Raw genomic sequence first — 24,885 nt, forward strand, 5'->3', positions numbered from 1 at the left:
CCGGTTACACAGTCTTTTTTTGGTTTTCCCGTATCCGCCATTTCAGTTTTTGAACTTAGTTGACGTCGGCCGTTGTAGCATATGTGGAATTTGGACCCTAAAACTTGTATTTTATCTATTAATAGCGCGGAATTCTCTTATTCAACCTGACAGGAATCGTTTTCTTTTTCTTTTGAGGTTGTGTGTCAGTGAGTTTTGATGCCCAAACGGCCATCTGCGGATGTCGTCTGTTTCCTAAACGTGCTCTCGGCGCTAAAGTTTTGTATGAGTTGAAGGCTCGGCGGGTGGATCACGGGAGGGAGCACAGGAAAGGCCCGCTGACGCCTCGGCTTCGGAGTGCTTATCATGGCCGGCAATTTTGACGCGGAGGACCGCGACAGCTGGTACTGGAATCGGCTGGGTCGACAGGAGGCTGTGTCTCTGTTGCAGGGGCAGCGACACGGCGTGTTCCTGGTACGGAACTCCTTCACCAGCCCCGGCGACTACGTGCTCTCAGTGTCGGAGAACTCCAAGGTCTCGCATTATATCATCAACAGCATCAGCAATAACCGACAGTCCGGTCCAGGTAAGACAACGTTTTCATGTTTCTTCTGTTAATGCATGGAGAGAAGGCCCGCTTGCATGACTTGCACCAGTGGCGATGCACACAACATCCTTCCACTGTGGAGAATAGGACATTGGGGGGAGGAGGAGCGATTCAGGTGTCGACACCGAGGATAGTGTTAGTATTGTGTGTGTGTGTGGAAATGTGTATGTATGTACGTGCATGTACGTATGTGTGTATATATGTATATATATATATATAAATATATATATATATATATATATATATGTATGTATGTGTATATGTGTATGTATGTATGTGTATATACATATATTTATTTATGTATGTATGTATGTGTATGTATGTATTTGTATGTATGTATGTATGTGTATGTATGTATGTATGTATGTATGTATGTGTATATGTGTATGTATGTGTATATGTGTATGTATGTATGTGTATATACATACATATATATATATGTGTGTATGTACGTGTATGTATGTATGTGTATATGTATGTATGAATGTATGTATGTATGTATGTATGTGTATATGTGTATGTATGTATGTGTATATACATACATATATGTATGTATGTGTATATATATATATATATTTATTTATGTATGTATGTGTATATATATATATATGTATGTATGTATGTGTATATATGTATGTATGTATTTGTATATATGTATGTATGTGTATATATGTATGTGTATATATATGTGTGTATGTATGTGTATATTTATGTATGTATGTGTATATATGTATGTATCTATGTTTATATATATATATATATGTATGTGTGTATATATATATATATGTGTGTATATATATATATAAAATAATGTTTGTGTGTGCATATATATATATATATATATATATATATATATATATATATATATATATATATATACACACACACAGTGGGACAAAACAGTATTTAGTCAGCCACCGATTGTGCAAGTTCTCCCACTTAAAATGATGACAGAGGTCTGTAATTTTCATCATAGTTACACTTCAACTGTGAAAGACAGAATGTGAAAAAAAATCCAGGAATTCACATTGTAGGAATTTTAAATCATTTATTTGTAAATTATGGTGGAAAATAAGTATTTGGTCAACTATTCAAAGCTCTCACTGATGGAAGGAGGTTTTGGCTCAAAATCTCACGATGCATGGCCCCATTCATTCTTTCCTTAACGCGGATCAATTGTCCTGTTGAGTTGAGTTTGTACCAAAAAGTTCTATTTTGGTTTCATCTGACCACATGACATTCTCCCAATCCTCTGCTGTATCATTCATGTATCCATTTTGGTATAAACTCAACTCGTCGTGTTTGGAGGAAGAAGAATACTGAGTTGCATCCCAAGAACACCATAACTACTGTGAAGCATGGGGGTGGAAACATCATGCTTTGGGGCTGTTTTTCTGCTAAGGGGACAGGACGATTGATCCGTGTTAAGGAAAGAATGAATGGGGCCATGTATCGTGAGATTTTGAGCCAAAACCTCCTTCCATCAGTGAGAGCTTTGAATGGTTGACCAAATACTTAATTTCCACCATAATTTACAAATAAATTCTTTAAAATTCCTACAATGTGAATTCCTTGATTTTTTTTTTCACATTCTGTCTCACAGTTGAAGTGTGCCTATAATGAAAATTACAGACCTCTGTCATCATTTTAAGTGGGAGAACTTGCACAATCAGTGGCTGACTAATTACTTTTTTGCCCCACTGTATGTGTGTATATATACGTATATGTATATGAAATAAGGTATCACTGAAAAAAGGTTGAGAACCACTGTTATAGATCAGTGGTTCTCAACCTTTTTTCAGTACTGTACCCCCTGTGAACATTTTTTTAAATTAAGTAACCCCTAATAAGAGCAAAGCATTTTTGACCCCGTGCAGTTTTCCTTGGGAATTAAGTCTTCCTTCATTTGTTACCATATTCGCACCTTCTTTCTCTCGTATTACCACTCGACTGGGATGACAATCAGCACCTCCGAGTCCGCTAGCATCACAGCTAACGCTAGCCACGCTGCTAACTCTCTGCTGGGTGAGGGCGTATACGTATGTGACGTATAACGTGACAGTATGTGACTTGTGTAAGTTTGTGCGCTTGCTGTCTGTGAGGAGACACAAGAAGGAGTGGGAAGAGCCTGTAGTGTAATGCCCGCAGCTAAAAACAACTGCGTGAGATCGTATACTCAAATATTACGATATAGTCATTTTCTATATCGCACAAAGACAAACCCGCAATATATCGCGTATATTGATATCGCCCACCCCTAATTTACACATATATACATAAAATGTTAGCATTATCGCACTTTTTGTGTCTTTTTACAGATGGAAATCAGAAAGGACGCGCATTTCCGGAAGATGCAGATTTTTTTTTTTTTTACCGACCCTGCCTTTTCCGGTTCAAAACTCCGGTTTGCTTGTTTTGTTTTTTCGATTATCACCGATGTTTTGTTTTGTTTGTATTTGCCGGTGTGCCAAAATGTGACTGCCTGCCAGCAATTGATTTCCTTTGCGGAAGCGCACTGCTCGCTAAACCTGCATTGCTTGACTTCGTAAATCCACAGCGGATTAATAGGTGTGACAAACACTTTATCTTCGTGGTTATTGTAACGCTACGTGTTTGACATTATTTAGGCCTTTATCGTGTCCGGAAAATAACAGTTTGCCTTTTCTGTGGTATTGATGAGATTTAAAGCACTACTGTTAGTCCGATGATGATGTGATAAAACCTCTTTCTTGTTTGGAAGATACATCCAACTGTAACTGTTATTTCTTCGTGCACAAAATAAATATTAATAAAGTGTTTTGATGTATTAACTTATGTAACATTTTCATTAAATGTAATATTGCCTGACAAAAAGTGATTCAACGTAATATTTTGATATTTACACATTGCATATTTACACACGCCTATTTTACTAGAATACTCTTATGAGCATTACACATATCAAAATCAAGTACCTACTGTATTGTTTACTTGTTGAAATATGCTTATTAGAGCTAAAATCTATCCAAACAACCACCTAGCTGCTGCCAAAAATTGATCTAAAGTAATGTTTTGATACTGATGCATCTTAACTGCATATTTTACTAGAATTCTCTTATGAGCATCACATATATCAAAATCATGTATATACTGTACTGTTTACTTGTTGAAATACACTTCAAATCCCTTTTTGGCAGCAAGAAAATGGTTGTTCGGGTAAATATTTGCTGTACTTGATTTTGATTGGTGTAATGCCCATAAAAGTGTATAATATGCAGACATCAGATGTCAGTGGTCCTCGTCAGCCAGAGAACTTTGATTTTGGGGTGGCAGCGGTAAAGTTTTGATCCATGAAGGAAAGAAGAAAGTGAATGAATGTTAATAACTGAATACATATGCATAAATATTTTATTTTTTTTGTATTATTTTTTTTAATGAATTAAGTAATGTTTATGAGTAGGAGTATGCGTTGAGTTTATTTCGAACATGCAAGCATACAACATGATACGTCACAATTTCCAGTTTGTCTTTTTGCAAAACAGTTTAGAATATGAGATATAACAACATAATGCATACATTTATCATTTGTTTTCAAAATGGTTACAAAAAAGTGGGACCCCATTTTTATAAATTCAAGGGGTCCATAGCACCCATTGTGAAAATTCCTAGCGCTAACATTGTACATATATATGTATGTGTATATATATATATATATATATATATATATATATATATATATATATATTAGGACTGTGAAACAATTAACATATTTAGTCACAATTAATCACATTTTGTCCATAGTTAATTCAAAATTAATCATAGCAAGCTATAATTTTTTGTCATTAATAAGTGGACTGTAGACATATAATTTAAGTTTTTAATACCTTGACTGCACAATTAATTTGCTTTAATGAAAAGGTTTATTTTTAAACATTTTATATTTTGAAACAGCTCTACATCAAAGTCACAACAATAGACAAACACAATCTTCTTTAAACTAATACCAGACAAAAAAATTAACACAGCATTATTGAACACAACATGTAAACATTCACAATGCAGGGGGGAAAAAGTATGTGAACCCTTGGATTTAATAACTGGTTGACCCTCCTTTGGCAGGAATAACCTCAACCAAACGTTTCCTCCAGTTGCAGATCAGACCTGCGTAAGAGTCAGGAGGAATTTTGGATCATTTCTCTTCACAAAACTGTTTCAGTGCAGCAATATTTTTGGGATGTCTGGTGTGAATCGCTATCTTGAGGTCATGCCACAGCATCTCAATTTGGTGAGGTCAGGAAAGGGTTCTGTTGCTGATTTACTTCTATGATTGGGAGCGTTGTCATGTTGCATTACCTATCCTCTGTTGGCGGACACGCGGTCTTAGGTTTTCCTGCTAAATGTCTTGAAAAAAATTAGGAATACATTTTTCCATCGATGAAAGCAATCCGTCCAGGACCTGCGGCACCTAAGCAGCCCTAAGCCATAATGCCACCTCCATCATATTTCACAGTTGGGATGAAGCTTTGATGCTGGTCTGCTGTGCCTTTTTTCCTCCACACATAGCGTTGTGTTCCTTCCAAACAACTAAATTTTGGTTTCATCTGTCCACAGAATATATTTAGCTAGTAGTGCTGTGGAAATTCCAGGTGCTCTTTTGCGAACTTCAAATATGCAGCAATGTTTTTTTTGGACAGCAGTGGCTTCTTCTGTGGTGTCCTCCCATGAACTTCATTCTTGTCTAATGTTTTACGTATTGTAGGTTCGTCAACAATAATGTCAGCATGTGCCAGTGATTTCGTTAGCAGACACTTTAGGATTCTTCTTCACCTCACTGAGCATTCTGCGCTGTGCTCTCACATTCCTCTTTACAGGTCGACTACGCCTCGGGAGAGGAGCAACAGTGCTAAACTTTCTCCATTTTTAGACTGTTTTTCTTACTTTGGACACATGGACATCAAAGGTTTTAGGGCTACTTTTGTAACCCTTTACAGCTTTATGCAAGTTAACAATTCTTGATTGTAGATCTTCTGTGAGCTGTTTTGTGCAAGGCATAGGTCACATTAGGCAATGCTTCTTGAGAACAGCACACTTATCACAGGTGTGTGTTTTTTATAGGACAGGGCAGCTTCAACCAACACATGATCTCATCACATTGATTATACTCCATGTTGTCTGAGTCCTGGCTCCAATCAGCTCTTGGAGAAGTCATTAAGTAACGGCGTGGCGCGGTTGGGAGAGTGGCTGTGCCAGCAACCTGAGGGTTCCTGGTTCAATCCCCACCTTCTACCATCCTAGTCACGTCCGTTGTGTCCTTGAGCAAGACACTTCCCCCTTGCTCCTGGTTAGCGTCTTGCATGGCAGCTCCCTCTATCAGTGTGTGAATGGGTGAATGTGGAAATAGTGTCAAAGTGCTTTGAGTTCCTTAAAAAGGTAGAAAAGTGCTACACAAGTATAACCCATTAGCCTAGGGACTTTTTTCACCCTGCACTGTTAATGTTTACGTGTTGTGTTCAATAAAAATATGAAAACCTATATTTATTTGTGCAGTTTTAGCTTAATCAGACTGTTTGTCTATTGTTGTGGCTTCAATGAAGAGCAAAACACATTTTATGACCAATTTATGCAGAAATCCAGGTAATTCCAAAGGGTTCACATACTTGTGTGCGTGCGTGTATGTCCGGGTTTCTTTCTAAACTGCCGAGATATCTGTGGTGGGGGGCATCGTCACTATGACATCAAATAATTTTTATAAGATTTTCTTTAAAAAGCTTAAAAAAGTCTGCATATTTACAGACTTTGAATTACTTTTTTTAAAGTACAAAACAACTAGCAACAAATCTAGCATCTTCTTCTGGTGATATTATAGAATGTAGTCATGTTTAGAGACTGTACTTCTGTTTTGAGACAGTACTATTGCAACAACACGTTAGTGGGGTAAAACTAACTGGTCTTATGACGGTCTAAACCCAGCACACGTTCCCTATTAGTTCTCCGCGGGCATGACGTCAGACTTGCTTCGCGCGGCTCCAGTTGAACTTTCTCTTAACTCTGTCCTCTTAAATTTAAACTAATATATTTTGTACATCGCTGCCCACGGGCATATCTGGTTACGTCCACATCACAGACACACTGACAACGCTCCAGATAATGGTGTGCGTTTTGTTTACATCTGGGTTCGGCAGCACTGTTTTCGGTAATCTAAGTCTTTTTTCGGTACAGCACTTGTTGATAACGCGCAAATAGGCAATATATCTTTATATATATATATATCTTTATATATATATATATGTCTTGATTGGATTATCCAGAGAATAGTGCTCGATACCGTGGTAGAGCGCAATATGTAGGTGTGGGAAAAATCACAAGACTACTTCGTCTCTACAGAACTGTTTCATGAGGGGTTCCCTCAATCATCAGGAGATTTTAATGGAAGCATTCACATACAATGGTTTATATAGGGCACAGAGTGGGTGGGTACAGGCAGGCGTAGGGTGTGGTGATTGGCTCATAAGTTACCTAGGAGGTGTTTCCGTCTGTGGTGGCATGTTGAAATGATTTCACTGCGCTTGTTGAGGGATGATAGATCTGGATGATATATAATAAACAGTTTCTCTTTCAAGCATAGGTTGCATCTTTTATTACCACTGTTGTAAGGTGTGCTGGATGCAAGAATTTGCCATGTTATTGAATATTCAACATTATTGTCTTTGAGGTTCCAAATGTGCTTGCTGAGTTCTGTAGAATTCCGCAAAGCCTGGTTTCTAAAGGAGGCGCTGCGATTATTCCATCTTGTTTTGAACGCTCCTTCGGTTAATCCTACGTACGTGTCGGATGTGTTAGTGTCCTTGCGTGTTACCTTTGCTTGGTAAACGACTGATGTCTGTAAGCACCCTCCGTTGAGCGGGCAATCAGGTTTCTTGCGACAGTTACATTCCTTATTGGTTTCAGAGTCGTTTAGTCTGGGGGTGGGCAGTCCTTTTGCAATTGCTTTGTTGTGGTTTGAAATGATTTGTTGCATGTTATTCATACAGCTGTAGCTCAATTTAATGTAGTTCTTGTTGAATATTTTTCTTAGGGTGTTGTCTTTGGGGAAGTGTTTGTCGATCAGAGTGAGGAACTTGTGGCCGATGTTGGTTGAGACGTTTTTGCTGAATGGCGGATTGTACTAGATGATGTTGGTTCGTTTTCTGCTCTTTTTTGGATGGTTTCCTGGAGTGGGTTCATAGGTGAGGGTGAAGTTGTATCCGCTTTCATCAAGTGCTTTCTGGTACGGGGGGGTTGCTTGGTCGAATTCAGCTTTGCTAGATGACAGCATCGATAGCCTTTTATTAATTCCGGTAGGTATTCTTTTCGTGGTGGTGGGTGGGTGGTTGCTGTCATGGTGCACGTATTGGAGTATTGTGTTGGGTTTCGTGAATGGTTGGTAGCTGTTGTTTCTCAGGTTGAAAGTGACGTCGAGGAAGTTGACGGTTTGCTTGTTGGCTTCAATCGTGATCCGTAGGCCGTTTTCTTTGAAGATTTGGCATATGCGCTTCTTGGTGTTCTCGCTGCTCCTTGGCGAGGCGCGGCACACTGCTAGTCCGTCATCACGGTAAATACCAAGGTTCAGGTTGAGGCTAGCAAGCTGGGAGAGGAGGAAACTCCCAACGAGTTCGCACGTTTCTGCTCCGTCAAAACTCCCCATAGTAACGTCAAATGTTGAATTGTTCTTTTTTTGCCATGGTGTACTGTTGTGGATGAGTATGTAGTTTTTTGCGTGGATGATGATGTTTCTTTCGTTGCCTGTGATTGAGTCGTAGTCCGAGGCGAAGTTTAGTGCTTGGGTCAGTAGGTATTGCGTGATGGAAGGGTAAAATTCTTCGATGTCGAAGGAGATAAAGTTGTGTTGTTGTTTGTCTTGGATGTTGTTAAACCATTTGATTACTGCTGCTGTATTTCTCCATTGGTTGAGTGGTGTTTTGTCCTTGATTTTTGTGTTGATTCTGTCGAGGATTATTTGGCTGATTTTTCCTATTTCGGATTTAGTTGGGTGTATTAGTCGGCATGTTGGGTTACTTGCGAAGTTGGGTTTGTGGTCCTTCAATGTGATGAAGGCTTCTTTGTTGGCTATGGCATCCACCCCGTCCTCAATGTCCAGTTCGGTTGCGATCCGCTTGTTTTCCAGGTGGATGTTCTGTAAAGTGTTGGGTTGCGCTTTTTTGTATGATTTGGTGATGCTTTTGTCCTGTAAAGTGTTATGTTCTGGTATGTCCATTCTGTAGAAGTTTGTGGTTTTATCTGCGGCTATGATGAGGTTGTTACAATCCGCCATTCAGCAAAAACGTCTCAACCAACATCGGGCACAAGTTCCTCACTCTGATCGACAAACACTTCCCCAAAGGCAACACCCTAAGAAAAATATTCAACAAGAACTACATTAAATTGAGCTACAGCTGTATGAATAACATGCAACAAATAATTTCAAACCACAACAAAGCAATTGCAAAAGGACTGCCCACCCCCAGACTAAACGACTCTGAAACCAATAAGGAATGTAACTGTCGCAAGAAACCTGATTGCCGTCTCAACGGAGGGTGCTTACAGACATCAGTCGTTTACCAAGCAAAGGTAACACGCAAGGACATTAACACATCCGACACGTATGTAGGATTAACCGAAGGAGCGTTCAAAACAAGATGGAATAATTACAATGCCTCCTTTAGAAACCAGGCTTTGCGGAATTCTACAGAACTCAGCAAGCACATTTGGAACCTCAAAGACAATAATGTTGAATATTCAATAACATGGCAAACCTTACAACAGTGGTAATAAAAGATGCAACCTATGCTTAAAAGAGAAACTGTTTATTATATATCATCCAGATCTATCATCACTCAACAAGCGCAGTGAAATCATTTCAACATGCCGCCACAGACGGAAACACCTCCTAGGTAACTTATGAGCCAATCACCACACCCTACACCTGCCTGTACCCACCCACTCTGTGCCCTATATAAACCATTGTATGTGAAGGCTTCCATTAAAATCTCCTGATGATTGAGGGAACCCCTCATGAAACAGTTCTGTAGAGACGAAGTAGTCTTGTGATTTTTCCCACACCTACATATATATATATATATATATATATAATTTTTATTTATTTTTGTTTTTGTTTTTTTCAAAACAAAGTGCAAGATTGTCGGAGACATTTTCAAACAAGCTATTTGTGCACTTTAGTGCATGATGTCAGTGCATGATGTCACTAAGATGACTTATCAGAACATTAAATTAAAGTGCACCTTTTGTACAGAACGCCACTACAATAGTTTAAAACAAATAAAGTGCACTTTTGTGAATGATGTCACACAAGGTATTTCAATAACTGTCAAATAAAAATTTGCTGCATAATAGGAATTCAGGGCTTCACGGTGGCAGAGGGGTTAGTGCGTCGGCCTCACAATACGAAGGTCCTGCAGTCTAGGATCTTTCTGTGTGGAGTTTGCATGTTCTCCCCGTGAATGCGTGGGTTCCCTCCTGGTACTCCGGCTTCCTCCCACTTCCAAAGACATGCACCTGGGGATAGGTTGATTGGCAACACTAAATTGGCGCTAGTGTGTGAATGTGAGTGTGAATGTTGTCCGTCTATCTGTGTTGGCCCTGCGATGAGGTGGCGACTTGTCCAGGGTGTACCCCGCCTTCCGCCCGATTGTAGCTGAGATAGGCGCCAGTGCCCCCCGCGACCCCAAAAAGGGAATAAGCGGTAAAAAATGGATGGAATAGGAATTCAAATAGTGTATGTCCTTCGCTATGTGGTAGGTTACTGCAGACGTTTTCTCCTTCAGTTTTTGACAATTTTTTCATACGGTGTTGATCTAGAAATGGAAGATGCCACGATCGATTAGGTCAGTGCATTTTGTTTGTAGATCAAGTCATGCTACAAATTAGTAGTGCTGCTACTTTTTGTAGCAACGCTTTTGCCGCATACTTGACATATTACGGTTGTCTGTTAGACATCTTCCCGCTTGAAGCCAAACCACTGCCAAAAGATGCTGTTTACATTTGGGAATTAAGTCTTCTTCCTTCACTTTGTGCCACAAAAAAAATTCTGAGCTACTATTTTTTTTAATTTAGTAGCACTGATGCTGTGAAAAAGCTAAGTATGCAAGCACTCTTTACTGACTCAGAGACTGATGGACACAGGAGGGCTTTGGGGCCAAAAAAAACAAAGGATTTAAACTAGAGCCATTTGTTTAGATCTACTTTATTGTGTTTAAACATCCATCCATTTTCTACCGCTTGTCCCTCTCGGGGTAGTGGGGGGTGCTGGAGACTGCTGCATTCGGGCAATTATATGTAATCAAAGGGAACCCTCGTAATATTTTGTTGATATAGTTACATTGTCCTATGTTGTATTGTCATGTGTTTCATTGTAAGCAACAGAACAAAAAATATTACATATTTTCCTGTCAGGTTGCCACAGTGAGTCAATCACATGTGTTTGACTTCTTACATCGGATGCCCTTCTGGATGCAACCATTCCATTTTATCTGAGTTTGGCCCAGAATCAAGCCCACAGTATCTGCACAAAAGGCAGCGGCATAAACCATTACAAGGGTCCCAAAGTAATTCAATTATTAAAATATTGGTATTTGAAATATTGGCCTTGTATTTATTTGGTATCTGACCACCGCCATAATGTTTAGGTGTTGCCCACACCTAGGAGACATTAATCAATTGGCGTATAAAAACACTTTATGATAGGCTTTTGAACTTAAACCATGTTATATTGACAAAAATACGACAACATGTTTCGCCATGATGTTATGAAATGGGCCCACATGCCACTTTAGATGTTTAGGACTGGTTTGTTTGTACAGAACAATAACAATCATATTTTTATCATCCCCCATTCAGCAAGTCAGGCCCATCTGAGGTTCCGTATCGGCGACCAAGAGTTTGACGCACTCCCTGCTCTGCTGGAATTCTACAAAATCCACTACTTGGATACCACCACACTAATAGAACCCATCAACAAGTCCAAACACACCTCCTATATCAGCGTCGGCCCTGGTGGAGCCATTCCACCCCGTCTGGAAGATGAGTACGTACGAGCGCTTTTCGATTTTCCTGGCAACGACGAAGAGGATCTTCCATTTCGGAAGGGTGATATTCTCCGTGTTCTCGAGAAGCCAGAAGAGCAGTGGTGGAATGCTCAGAACTCTGAGGGCAGAGCAGGGATGATCCCAGTTCCGTACGTGGAGAAGTACCGACCCGCATCTCCTAATGCGGTGGTTGCATCCTGTGTACCTGGAGGTCCACCAGGAGGAGTGGGAATGTTGGGGAACTCTGACGGCTCTGCAGCACCGCTACTAGGAGATCCCAGCCAGTATGCCCAGCCTACCCCACTCCCAAACCTCCAGAACGGACCTGTCTATGCCAGGGCTATACAGAAGAGGGTGCCAAATGCTTATGACAAGACGGCCCTGGCTTTAGAGGTAATAATGAATTTGTTCTTTCAAATTCTTTTTTTTTCTGTAGATCAACTCATTTGGTTTTCGATACCACTTAGATCCGGGTGTTAAACATAGGGCCTGCGGGCCGGAGCAGCGCCGCAAACAGGTTTTGTTCGGCCCATTAGTTTGCTTAGTTTAGAAATTAGCTAAGATTTTTGAATGAAAGAAACTGCCTTCTAAATGTGTCCACTACGTGTCGCCATAGCAATTCTTTGTATCCCCTGCAGCAAGAGTGGTAGAGCTATGTGCCTTACAAAGATAGAGGCTACATTTGCGTGTTTGAACATTATGTAGTTGTGCTGCTTATTACAGGTATGTGAAATGTCTGCCAAAACATGGAAAATCCGCATTTTTAGACACTATCGCTTCAAAATATAATTTCTACGTTTTTTAAAGAAATATGAAAAAAAAAATGACGTGAACAAAATTTGTTGAGCGTTTGCCTCAGCCGCAGGTACTTGTTGTTCCTCTTGTCTAAACACCACACTGAATTGCAGGACAGGGAGACGATTAGGAACCAAGTTAGCGTCATCTAGCTATCTTACTTGTTGCCTTTGTTCGCTGTCTGAGCGACAACGTTGACTGCTGTCTACTTCGTTTTTTAATCATTTTTGGATGGTAACAATCCGAACACTGTTAGTTCTGAATCAGCTGTAGTTCTAGAGTATTTATTAGTAGCCAGCGAGAGGGTATATTTTCAACATAATTTGATTGTAAACCGAGGTCACAACACTGGTAGTATATTACCCGAGGAGGTGTGGATACACGATAGAGTTGCAAAATGGGAAACATTTTCTGAGCTCTTTGCATGCATGTTATAGAATTTGACATTACATTTTTAATGATAACAATGTTGGTAAATTATCTATTAAAAAAAATCAGTGGTACATTACATGGGACATGTAAGTGTCAAAAAAGGTTGGTTGATGAGAATAATTTTAAAGGTAAAATATAGTGTAGAAATGCACCCAATTGCAGGAAATGTAGTCTTGATTTTCTAAATGTTCTTTCGGGGTTTGCATGGCAGCACTTCATGCTAATAGAAACGTTAATTTTTTTTGTCAGTCTTCCTCTTTTTTTTTCAAAAGGTGCTCACATGCATGTTATTAGTGATAGGATACAACATGTGGATTGTTAATTCCTGCCTTGATTCTCAAAGATGTAGCTGCTAATGGGGACACATTTTCCGGGTGCACATAAATACACTGAATTAATATGTATCCCCTGTTAAACTTTGTGTGATTAATGAAATAAGTCCAAATTCACAAGTTTTGTTGTATATCACGCTACACATGTACAGAATAAACCACATGCTGTTTAGTAGATCAGATGAGGAAAATTAGTAAATTACGTTGACAACATTTTGTAATTTGATTTTAATATTACTATTTCATCTTCTAATCAATTAAAAAATAACAACAATGGGTGCGTTTGCCAGACTCAATTCTACTTATTATTTGACTGATGAACATTATCTTTCCAAAAGTATAAACAACGACAAATGAAGATAGAAAACTATTAACAGCAACATGTTAATGTAAAAAAAAAAAAAAACTCTTTGTGTTGTCAGAATATGCTTGCTCTATTTTTAAACAAAGAAAACAATCTGAAGTTGTATTTATTCTTAAGTTATCTTGTCAGATTTCCCTTCATGTGGCCCTTGAGGTGAAATGTGTTTGACACCCATGACTTAAAGGCCTACTGAAACCGACTACTACCGACCACGCAGTCTGATGAAATATTAACATTGCAACACATGCCAGTACGGCCTTTTTGGTTTACTAAATTGCAATTTTAAACTTCCCGCGAAGTGTCCTGTTGAAAACGTCGCGGTATGATGACTCGTGCGTTTGACGTCACCGGTTTGTTGCGGACATTTTTTTCCAGCCCGATCCAATCTATAAGTAGTCTGCTTTAATCGCATAATTACAGTGTTCTGGACATCTGTGTTGCTGAATCTTTCTCAATTTGTTCAATTAATAATGGAGAAGTCAAAGTAGAAAGATGGAGGTTGGAAGCGGTGTATTGCAGCTGCCTTTAACAACATAACACAGCCGGTGTTTCCTTGTTTAAAATTCCAGAAGGTGAAGCTTTACTATGGAATAGAGCGGTCAAGCAAACATGGTTCCTGACCACATGTCAACCGGCAGGTTTCGTTGAGAAAATTGTGGTAATGAGTCGGCTCTTACCGTAGTTATGAGCGGAGCTTGCGTCTTCCTGCAGCTGTGTGGCTTCCCTCAGAGACTCTTGCGGTCACCACACACGAGGCCACACTCCTACTACTTTCAGGCACCATATAATCTCACTAAAAAACTAGTAACCCAATAAGCAGATAAGGGATTTTCCAGAATTATCCTAGTAAATGAGTCTAATAACATCTGAATCGCTCTTACTGCCCTCGCCTTTTTTTTTCTTCCCTACTCTCACTATCCTCACCCACAAATCTTTCCTCCTTGCTCAAATTAATGGGGAAATTGTCGCTTTCTCGGTCGGAATCGCTCTAGCTGCTGGTGACTATGATTGTAAACAATGTGAGGAGCTCTACAACAAGTGACGTCACGCGCACATCGTCTGCTTCTTCCGGTACAGGCAAGGCTTTTTTATTAGCGACCAAAAGTTGCGAACTTTATCGTCGATGTTGTCTACTAAATTCTTTTCAGCAAAAATATCGCAATATCGCGAAATGATCAAGTATGACACATAGAATGGACCTGCTATCGCCGTTTAAGTAAGAAAATCTCATTTCAGTAGGCCTTTGAATTAAGTTCAGGTTTGAAAAGTTTCAGAAGGCCTTCTGCACGGTACTGTGATCTTATAAGATGCTAATTGGTATAAATACAATTAAACTTCTACAGTAAACCACAATCTTTTTTCAAGGCCATTAATTTGTTTTTTAAATGATCACATTTTAAATGCTGGAAATCTAAATGATCTGTTCCTTTGTCAAACTCTTCCCATCATAATTACTACACAGATGATCATTCTGTATCAACACATTGCTATCCAGGCTCGGTAGTGGAAACATTGGGTCATTGCCATGACACAAAACACAGTGTTGGTGTGTGGACATTTAAACCTAAATTATGTGTAGGGTTTAGGGTTGCACGATATACCATATAAATGATATCAATTTGGTCGACGATAGACATTATGTGACATGTGCAGCAGTGTTTACGTAAGTAAACATGGCTTCAACTGTAGTAGGTGTCAGTCATGTCGCATTTGTGGCAATTTCAAGGATTTTGTGCAATCAAAGTCAACATTTTTTAAACGAAACACTCGCGCTTTGGGAACCTAGGAAACAGGAAGTGTCACTGAGCAATGGGAGGGACACGTAACTGTATCAACTACCAAGTTAGGTTGCACCATCTTTCTGTCTCCCTGATGGATTCTCTGCATGGAGTGAGAAGAGAACCTGTAATATCTTAATACAGTCAACTCAATAACAGAAATTTGTCTTGTTGTTTCGGTTTTAATGCAGACTGCGTGTGGCAACATCTACTTTAATTATTTTATTACCTTAGCCGTGCTCATCCTACCTGACTAATAGACACCCTCTCCTACTGACAAATAGCACTTTTGGTGAGTTGGAAATTAACTTACTGTATTTACTGGCAGACTTAAATAAGTCTTAAAAAGTATCAATAATTTTCAATATCAAATCAAAATGTGATTGTGATACAGTTTTCAGCCATATCGCCCAGCCCTACTGTTTGCGTGGCTGTCGTGTTTGTGCGCGATTATCCCTAATGTCCACCTTTGCAAAAGTCAGGCTCATCATGACGTAAGAAATGTTTAATCAGCGTTGTGCCTCTCCCCCTTTACACAACTTGAAGTGCAGCCCAGAAGAACAAAATAAAGAAAAATGACTAACATTAGCATAGAAGTTGAAACGCAACATTTAAAAGGAGCGGCAACTTCTGTGACAGACTTAAGTCTCACTGACTGCTTAAGCTCACGTTGTGGTGTTTTGTTTGCCACCATCCAAATCACTGCTCTACACTCCACCACTCTCATGTGCGCAGTAATGCAGAAACTGTGTCCACATAACATTTCGGGCAGTGCATATTTGATAAAACATTTTAAGTTACACAAGCAACAGAATATAAAACAAAGCTTTTTTCCAAATCGAAAAAGTGTTGCTGCCCTACATTGCTGTAAATATAAAATGACTTTGATTTCACCTTCTTGGTCACTGTGTGGCTAGCAAATTGTTCAGGAGCCAGCCCAGGGCTACGACTGAGCAATCTCTGATGTGGAGGAAAAAAGTTTGTTTGGGAAGCACAGCTGTTTTCTTTGGGATCTTAAGACAGAGCGGTAACAGGACTGTGAGACTTAGGTAGATGTCATCAACACTGATCCTTTGTTACCTTGTATTACCTGTTACCTTGTATTTGTATTGTTACATTGTATCCTTCTGTTTGACTGTTTCAACTTTAGACAGGAGTTCCATTGTACAAGTTTGTTCATACCACTCCCTCTTTTGCGAGACATGACTGGCTTTTAACCTGGGCAAGGTTACTTATGTTGTTCGCCCCGGTAGGTCACTGGAGTGACTCAGCATGGAGACACTGGGTTGGACTGTTAATAATTACCTTGCGTTTCCTTGTCCTGGTGTCTTAGTACAGTTCTTTTAACTTTCCTTCTGGTGTTAGAGGATTCTTCTCAGTAATTCAGAACATGATGTTTTATTGAAATATTGGCCTGAATGGGGAACTGCACTTTTCTAGATTTTGCCTATTGTTCACAATCCTAATGAGACAACAACATACTTTTTTTTTTTTGCATTCTAATTTTTAGAGTTATAATGGTATCAAAATCTCACGGTACAATATTATCATGGGATTAAAGTGCCAGTAGAGTGGAAAAACAAGTTGACTTTATATGCTTAATTGTGTTTCATTGTGTCCAGTAAACCACATTCAATCGTGTTTACAATCCGCAAATGATGTAAAAACAATGTTCTACATCCCAAAATGTATAAGTTCAGTCAGCCATTTTGAATATTTTGCTCTGAATACCTTCGGCTATTCCCGGAGACTGACGTCACTGGAGTAATGCTTCTGCACTCTGACCATAGTATCAGATCAGTCATAGTGGAAATACACAAAAAAATTGTTTTCCTTTTTTATGCATTCTAAGTCGTAAATAAATAAAAAGTCTGCTGACAATGTAGTCAATAGGGGTTCTCTTTTTTTGCCCACAAAACCCTCTTAATAACCATTCAAAATCCTCCAAAAATACTCTTTATACATATCATGACCTGAATATTAACCAAATATGAGCCATGTTATTATATGCGTTAAATTCTAGGGGTGGGCGATATTGCCTTTTTTTAATATCGCAATATTTTTGGGCCATATCGCGATTTACAATATATATTACGATATTTTGCCTTGGCTTTGAATGAACACTTGATGCATATAATCACAGCAGTATGATGATTATATGTGTATACATTAAAACATTCTTCTTCATACTGCATTTATATATGCTTCTTATAAACTTTCATGCAGAGAGGGAAATCACAACTAAATCAATTGACCAAAAGTGTATTTATTAAAGTTATTAAGTAATGGCACAAACATTCAAGTCATTTCCAAACCAGAAAGTGCAAGATTGTCAGAGACATTTTAAGTGTCAAATAAAAATGAGCTGCATAATAGGAAATCAAATAGTATTCGTCCTTCACTATGTGGTAGGTTACTAAGGTTATGAAATTTTCTTCATTCTCTAGCGAGTGAATTTTCAAATGATGCTACATACTAGCAGTAATGCTACTTTTTACAGCAACGCTTTTCCCCCTCACACTTGACAAATTACGGTTGTCGGTTCGACATATTCCCATTTGAAGCCGAACCACCGCCAGATGATGGAAACCCTGCTGTTTTTATTGGGAATTAAGTCTTCCGTCATTTGTTACCAAATCTGCACCTTCTATCTCTCGTACGGCTACGTCACCAGCTAACGTAGCCCAGTATGCTACCTCGCTGCTCTGTGAGGGCGGACACGTATGTGACGTATGACGTGACAGTATGTGACTTATGTAAGAATGTGCGCCTGCTTGTCTGTGAGAAGGAAAGACAGGAAAGAGTGAGAAGAACCTGAAGTGTTATGGCCGCAGCTAAAAGCAACTGCGTGAGAACGTATACTCGAATATTACGATATAGTCATTTTCTATATCGCACGGAGACAAACCCGCGATATATCGTATACATCTATATATCGCCCAGCCCTAGCGCTAACACAGACAAACTTTTTTTTTTTTACCGGTGCAATGAAATAAACAATTAAGTAGCCTTCTGCTGCTTTTACTGTCAGCCAACGATGAAGTCTCGCTGCTCCTGCATCATCGCGTCTCGGTTTGTCAAAGTTATTGTAAAATATAAATCATGCTTCTCATTTGGATAATGGTAGGATTCAGCCATGAATTTAGAAGTTCTTCATCTATGGCATTCAGTTTATACACGAAGCTGGAGATAAACACATACGAACAAAGATGATGTCTGCAGAGAGACTTTTCCTTGGTAACCCTTCGTGTGGATCATCACGTAAATGGAAAGATATGGACATCCTATCAGTCATCATTGAAGTAAGAGCACACCTTGTACAGTAAGCTATTGTTTTATGTTTGTTGTTTGTAATTCGCTACATAAAACTTGTAGATCATCCTCCTTATATTCAGGATCAACATATGTATGTATATATATATATATATATATATATATATATATATATATACATATACATAGGGCAGCACGGTGGAAGAGAGGTAAGTGCGTCTGCCTCAGAATACAAAGATCCTGAGTAGTCCTGGGTTCAATCCCGGGCTCGGGATCTTTCTGTGTGGAGTTTGCATGTTCTCCCCGTGACTGCGTGGGTTCCCTCCGGGTACTCCGGCTTCCTCCCACCTCCATAGATATGCACCTGGGGATAGGATGATTGGCAGCACTAAATTGGCCCTACTGTGTGAATGTGAATGTGAATGTTGTCTGTCTATCTGTGTTGGCCCTGCGATGAGGTGGCGACTTGTCCAAGGGGACAAAAAAAAATAAATAGTGTCAGCCGTATGAGATCTGTGTTTTTAATCAGCTTTGAAAGGCATCAATTCCCAATGATGAGCACATACGTTTTGGGATGTTTGGGACTTGGGAATACCCGCAAAGTGTGCAATCCCTTAATGATTTATGACCCCAAGCAATTTTAGCTTGCTAATGTTCAGGAACTGGCTGAACCAGCATCATATTTTGTTCTTTTCGTTCATTTTAATGCCTTGTCACATTTTCTAACAGTTTGTTTCTTTTCCCCAGGTGGGCGATAGGGTGAAAGTGACCAAAATAAACGTCAACGGCCAGTGGGAGGGGGAATGTAAAGGAAAGTGTGGCCACTTTCCCTTCACACATGTCAAACTGCTGGACCAGCATAACGCTGAGGACGAACTCAGCTGAGAGTGGACGAGCGGGTGCAAACTGGACACTAGTATTAGACCCTGCTTTCCCGCTTGTTTTTAATGGCCACCACCTCACATCTATTACCTCCACTAAGTACAGTTTCGCTCAATCACTACGAAATACTACAAACTGACATGTTCCTGACAGTGCAACACATTCACCTCCTGGTCTCACCATCTGATTCAATGCGAACCAAAAGGTGGTCCACACATTTTGCAAAGTTTCACTGTCACTGTACTGACACGCCTGTACACTGTTTGCAGAACTCCTCCTTTTTTCATCCTGTGTTTGAGCTGGTAGATAATAGTTCACTCTCCTCAATTTCCTGTTTTAGGCCATGGCCATCAGTACAGTCGGAAAAGAACGTAAAGATAGTTGGTTATACTTGTTTTCACAAAATGTCAGACATTTCTTAGTACTGTATTTTCCGGACTGTAGAGCGTACTGGAATATAAACCGCACCAATTAAATAAAAAAAAGTTTTACATACAGTACATTAGCCGCACTCGATTATAGGCCTGTACGTTGTGAAATGAGATATTTACACAAAATATGCAAGAAGGCGCCAGCGCCCCTCGCGACCCCGAAAGGGAATAAGCGGTAGAAAATGGATGGATGGATGCAAGAACGCCCCTGATGGCCCATAGCTGAGAACATTCCATAGATATGCAGCATCATTGTAAAAGTTGCAGGGTGCAAAGCATAGGAAAAAAAGTAGCGGCTTGTAGGGCTGTCAAAAAATAAATATATTTTTAGTCTGTCCTGTCCAGCCACTAAGCCAAATCATATTGTTGATGTAGATGCTTATATCTGCTGTACAGACTTTAGAAAAGAGAAATGTTGGATACTTCTCATGTTGTCTTATTTGTATTTGACTTTACTTAAAGGGGAACATTATCACCAGACCTATGTAAAAGTCAATATATACCTTGCAGAAAAAAGACCATATATTTTTTTAACCGATTTCCGAACTCTAAATGGGTGAATTTTGGCGAATTAAACGCCTCTCTATTATTTGCTCTCGGAGCGATGGCGTCAAAACGTGACGTCACCTAGGTAGTCAACGCCATTTTTTTTCTCAAACACATTACACGCAGCAAGTCAAATCAGCTCTGTTATTTTCCGTTTTTTCGACTTTTTTCCGGTACCTTGGAGACATCATGCCTCGTCGGTGTGTTGGCAGAGGGTGTAACAACACGATCAGGGACGGATTCAAGTTGATTTACGTAGAATGTGCATCGATTAGCACGGCATGCTAATCAATGCTAACATGCGATTTAGGCTAGCTGTATGTACACATTGCATCGTAATGCCTCATTTGTAGCCATATTTGCATCCAGCCTTTCCCTCCATCCACATTTAATGCCAAACAAACACTTACCAATCGACGGATTTAAGTTGCTCCAGTGTCAAGAGATGCGAAAGTCCCTTGTTTGGTCCGCACATTTTACCGGCGATGCTACGACAGACATGGCACAGAGATGAATGGATACCCTGCGACACTCAAAGCAGATGCATTTCCAACGATAAAGTCAACAAAATCACAAAGGTGAGTTTTGTTGATGTTATTGACTTATGTGCTAATCAGACACATTTGGTCGCGGCATGACTGCCAGCTAATCGATGCTAACATGCTATTTATTGACTTATGTGCTAATCAGACACATTTGGTCGCGGCATGACTGCCAGCTAATCGATGCTAACATGCTATTTAGGCTAGCTGTATTTGCATCCAGCGGTTCCCTCCACCCACATTTAATGCCAAACAAACACTTACCAATCGACGGATTTAAGTTGCTCCAGTGTCACAAGATGCGGAAGTCCCGATCGTTTGGTCTGCACATTTTACCGGCAATGCTAAGGCAGACATGGCCGAATAACGTCAATAGCTATTCGCTCAATAGCTTCAGTTTCTTCTTCAATTTCGTTTTCGCTATCTGCCTTCCATACTCCAACCATCCGTTTCAATACATGCGTAGTCTGTTGAATCGCTTAAGCCGCTGAAATCCGAGTCTGAATCCCAGCTTATGTCGCTATATCTTGCTGTGGTATCCGCCATGTTTGTATTGGCATCATTGGATGACGTCACAGTAAAATGGACGGTGGCTTCGCAGATACCGAAAATCAGGCACTTTAAAGCCTTTTTTTCGGGATATTCCGGGATGGGTAAAATTTTGAAAAAAACTTCGAAAAATAAAATAAGCCACTGGGAACTAATTTTTATTGGTTTTAACCCTTCTGAAATTGGGATAATGTTCCCCTTTAATGTTTGTGTAGCATTTTATTAAACAAATCCAGTTTTCTTTTTAGTAATGTAGAAATGTATCAGAGCTGTTTATTTATAGAGGGATGTAGTTGATCATAGAACCGACACCCAATGTTAGCAAAAAAGTAGTATTTTTGAATGCAGAATCATGTGGCGCCCAAAGATTCACAGACCTAGCGGCTTATAGTCTGGAAAATACGGTACATTCGTTGGTACATTGTCTTTCAGTATGAACCCTAAATGATGAATGAATGAATTAACTGAATGTAGACCTTTGCTGTATTGGTTGATTCAGTTTTACGGGGTCCTATTATGCAAAAACAACTTTTTTTGTGTTTTTGCGATCCCCAAAAGTCCTGAAAATTTGAAATCAAGCCATGATGGCATGGCGTAGATATTTTTTAAACAACCTTGCCTTTTTCAAATCTTACACCGAATGATATGTTTGGAATTTGAGAGTATAAGTGTATTTTGCCTTTGTTATGTCAGCAGATATCTCCATAGAAAGTTACCCAAAGAGCCATTTTTTATTCAGTCCAAAGGTGGAGTCAGTAAGTTCCTTATTTTTCTCTATCCTTTTGTTGTGGGGCAGACTGTCTCGTAAATGCACATGCATGCTAAAATCCTCCATTGTTGCCATTTCTAACTAAAAGTAGCGTACAGTTTCAACTTGTATCTGTCAATAGGCTCGCTAAGGAAGCGCTAAAAACTACAACATGGCTGACGGGGTGAAGACTCAGTCGAAGGTGGCTTGGTCTGGACGAGGGCGCCGCGTCGGTAAGACCGCCCATTCTGAAGAGAGAGTCAGAAAACAGCTTAAAGATGGTCTGTAAAACAAAAACTATTCACAATTTTGACAAAGCACCACCATTACATGTTTTGTAGACCACCAGGAAGTGTTTTAAATGTAGAAAAAAATCACAAGATGACCCCTTTAATCACTTTTAGCCCTGGCAGAAAAGGTTTTTGTTTTACTTTGTTTTATTGGAGTTAATATTAGAGTGCAGTCAAACCTGTTTAAGTCAACAACTTATCAAAGTTGTGGTCCACCATGCTCTTATTACTAAAAAAATACTTGTTTCATGGATATGAAATTTGAGACCCAAAAGGGTCACTTCTTTGGAAGACTAACATCATTAATGCACATATGTGATTTTTGTCCTTATCAAAGTCATTAAAAAAAAAAAAAAAGGGGGTGTGCGGGGTAACAGTAAAGGAAAAGCCACTTATTATATCGCAGTAGACCGCTCTTTTATCGACCCTTTCTGCAAACCATCAAAATGCATCCATCTAAAATGAACACAAATGGAGGAAAACAATGTCAACAAACTGCCGTAGTTTAAAAAATATTTGATCGCCCATTCTCCTTATGTTCCTGGTCTAAGTCACAAGCCATGACCATTTTCGCTTATGTCGACAACAGCTTATGTTATCGCAAGTCTGCAATCCAAAACATGTCGACCTAAACTGGTTCCACTGTATTGAGAGAGCAGCGTTAACCTAGCACAGCTTACCCGACTTGCATTGACTTCTCGTTCAGTAAAAATAAAACTATTATATAGCTCTCTTTTCTTTGACTGCTTTATGTAATGAAATCCATTATGTTAATATTTAAGCTACATTTAAACCAGTGTGAGTGTCTTTCCAAAGGACACGACAGCAATTACTTTGATGGCAGAAGCAGGAATCGAACCTGGAACCCTCAAGTTGCTGGCACGGCCGCTCTACCAACCGAGCCACACCGGCACAAGCATGGCAGGTACCACTGCAACAAATAAAATACACCCAAACTTCGATAGCTTCAAAGTGGTATTTGGTCTCTGGTCAAATCCACAAGCAAATAAGCAAGCAATGACTAGTTTGATTTAGAGTTTGTTTAGGTTGATGATGCCCCTTGGACTGCCTGACTAACGTCGACGTAAACTGTACTAAGATAAAAAGAGTCACAAGGATTCTGCACACAAGGATTCTGCACTGTCGACCCCAAAAAATTTCACGGATTCGTCCCACAAAAGTTGACACGTTTTTATTTTCATGGAGCTGATCAAAATTAACCCAAATGGTCAAATATTCACACTTTGGAAATGAGAACCAACAGCAGTATTACATTTTAGCATTCACACTCCAAGTAGTATTTATATTATTAGGTTAACCTTTTAGTTTCATGTTAAACTATTCTTTAGTTGGCTCATGTTTTTTGTTTTGAGGTTTTCTTCCCCAGCTGATTTTGATCGTAAGTATATACCATTGTTCACACTTTGTACTATTGCATGTGATCTTTCTTAGTATAGTCTTTATTTTTTAAGTAACTTCGACTTCTCATTTCAAGTTCTCCCTGTCCTGACAATCTTGACCTGGCTCACTCTCACTACACAGGCAGGACTGTATTTAAGATTAAGAATGGAGGTTTCTCACCAGGGCCCACATTTCTGTCCCCTTCACCTAGTCACCCTTTGAGTGGAACTACAACATTATTCAGAGGTCAATATCATGGGAAACCGTGCTTCTGAGATTAAATTAGGTGGGGTTTTATAATTGAACGCACTTAATGCTTTTACACTAATTTTTTGCATCTGTCAACATGCCTGTTTTTATTGATCTACTGAAGAAGTGTACAGGTGCTTGACTATTGAATTAAAGCTACCAATAAGTGTTTTAAATATTTATACAAGAAACCACGCTTAAGCAAAAATGCCACTGGGAACTGTCAATAGCCGCTGTGTCATTTTATTAAAACACTATATTCTTTTGAGGCAATTGTCATTAACTTTTTTTATTTTCTGTAGCATGTGATGTGTATACTAGTAAATAAAGTACAACTCATGAGAAAAATGCATGTTTTTTACACTGACAAATCAAAGACCTTGGGTGCAGCTGGAATAGGCTCCAGCAATCTCTCCTCCCCATATATATATATATATATATACACACATGTGTATATATATATATATATATATATATACACATCTATGTATATATATATATAGATACACATATATAATAATATACGTGTATGTATATATATATATATATATGTGTGTACAGTTGTGATCAAAATTATTCAACCCCCACACAATTTTGGTGTTTTAGCAAGTTGGACATTTATTCCGT

At 39.3% G+C, this 24,885-nt stretch overlaps 1 protein-coding gene across 1 annotated transcript; it reads left to right on the plus strand.

The window, feature by feature from the left end:
* Positions 1-24,606, plus strand: crk (v-crk avian sarcoma virus CT10 oncogene homolog). The gene is made up of 3 exons (XM_061918819.1): positions 1-565; positions 11,459-12,039; positions 19,368-24,606. The coding sequence occupies exons 1-3, from the start codon at positions 346-348 to the stop codon at positions 19,503-19,505; spliced, it is 939 nt and encodes a 312-aa protein (XP_061774803.1). The 5' UTR covers positions 1-345; the 3' UTR covers positions 19,506-24,606.
* Positions 24,607-24,885: the final 279 nt, after the last annotated feature.

This window comes from Nerophis ophidion, linkage group LG13 (assembly GCF_033978795.1).
Source record: "Nerophis ophidion isolate RoL-2023_Sa linkage group LG13, RoL_Noph_v1.0, whole genome shotgun sequence".
NCBI classification, from domain to species: domain Eukaryota; kingdom Metazoa; phylum Chordata; class Actinopteri; order Syngnathiformes; family Syngnathidae; genus Nerophis; species Nerophis ophidion.

Excerpts from the sequence above, each read along its gene's own strand:
- crk (XM_061918819.1), top strand. The coding sequence starts at position 346 with ATGGCCGGCAATTTTGACGCGGAGGACCGCGACAGCTGGTACTGGAAT. Across the intron at positions 566-11,458 it reads TAACCGACAGTCCGGTCCAG|CAAGTCAGGCCCATCTGAGG; the intron begins GTAAGACAACGT and ends TCCCCCATTCAG. Across the intron at positions 12,040-19,367 it reads AGACGGCCCTGGCTTTAGAG|GTGGGCGATAGGGTGAAAGT; the intron begins GTAATAATGAAT and ends TCTTTTCCCCAG.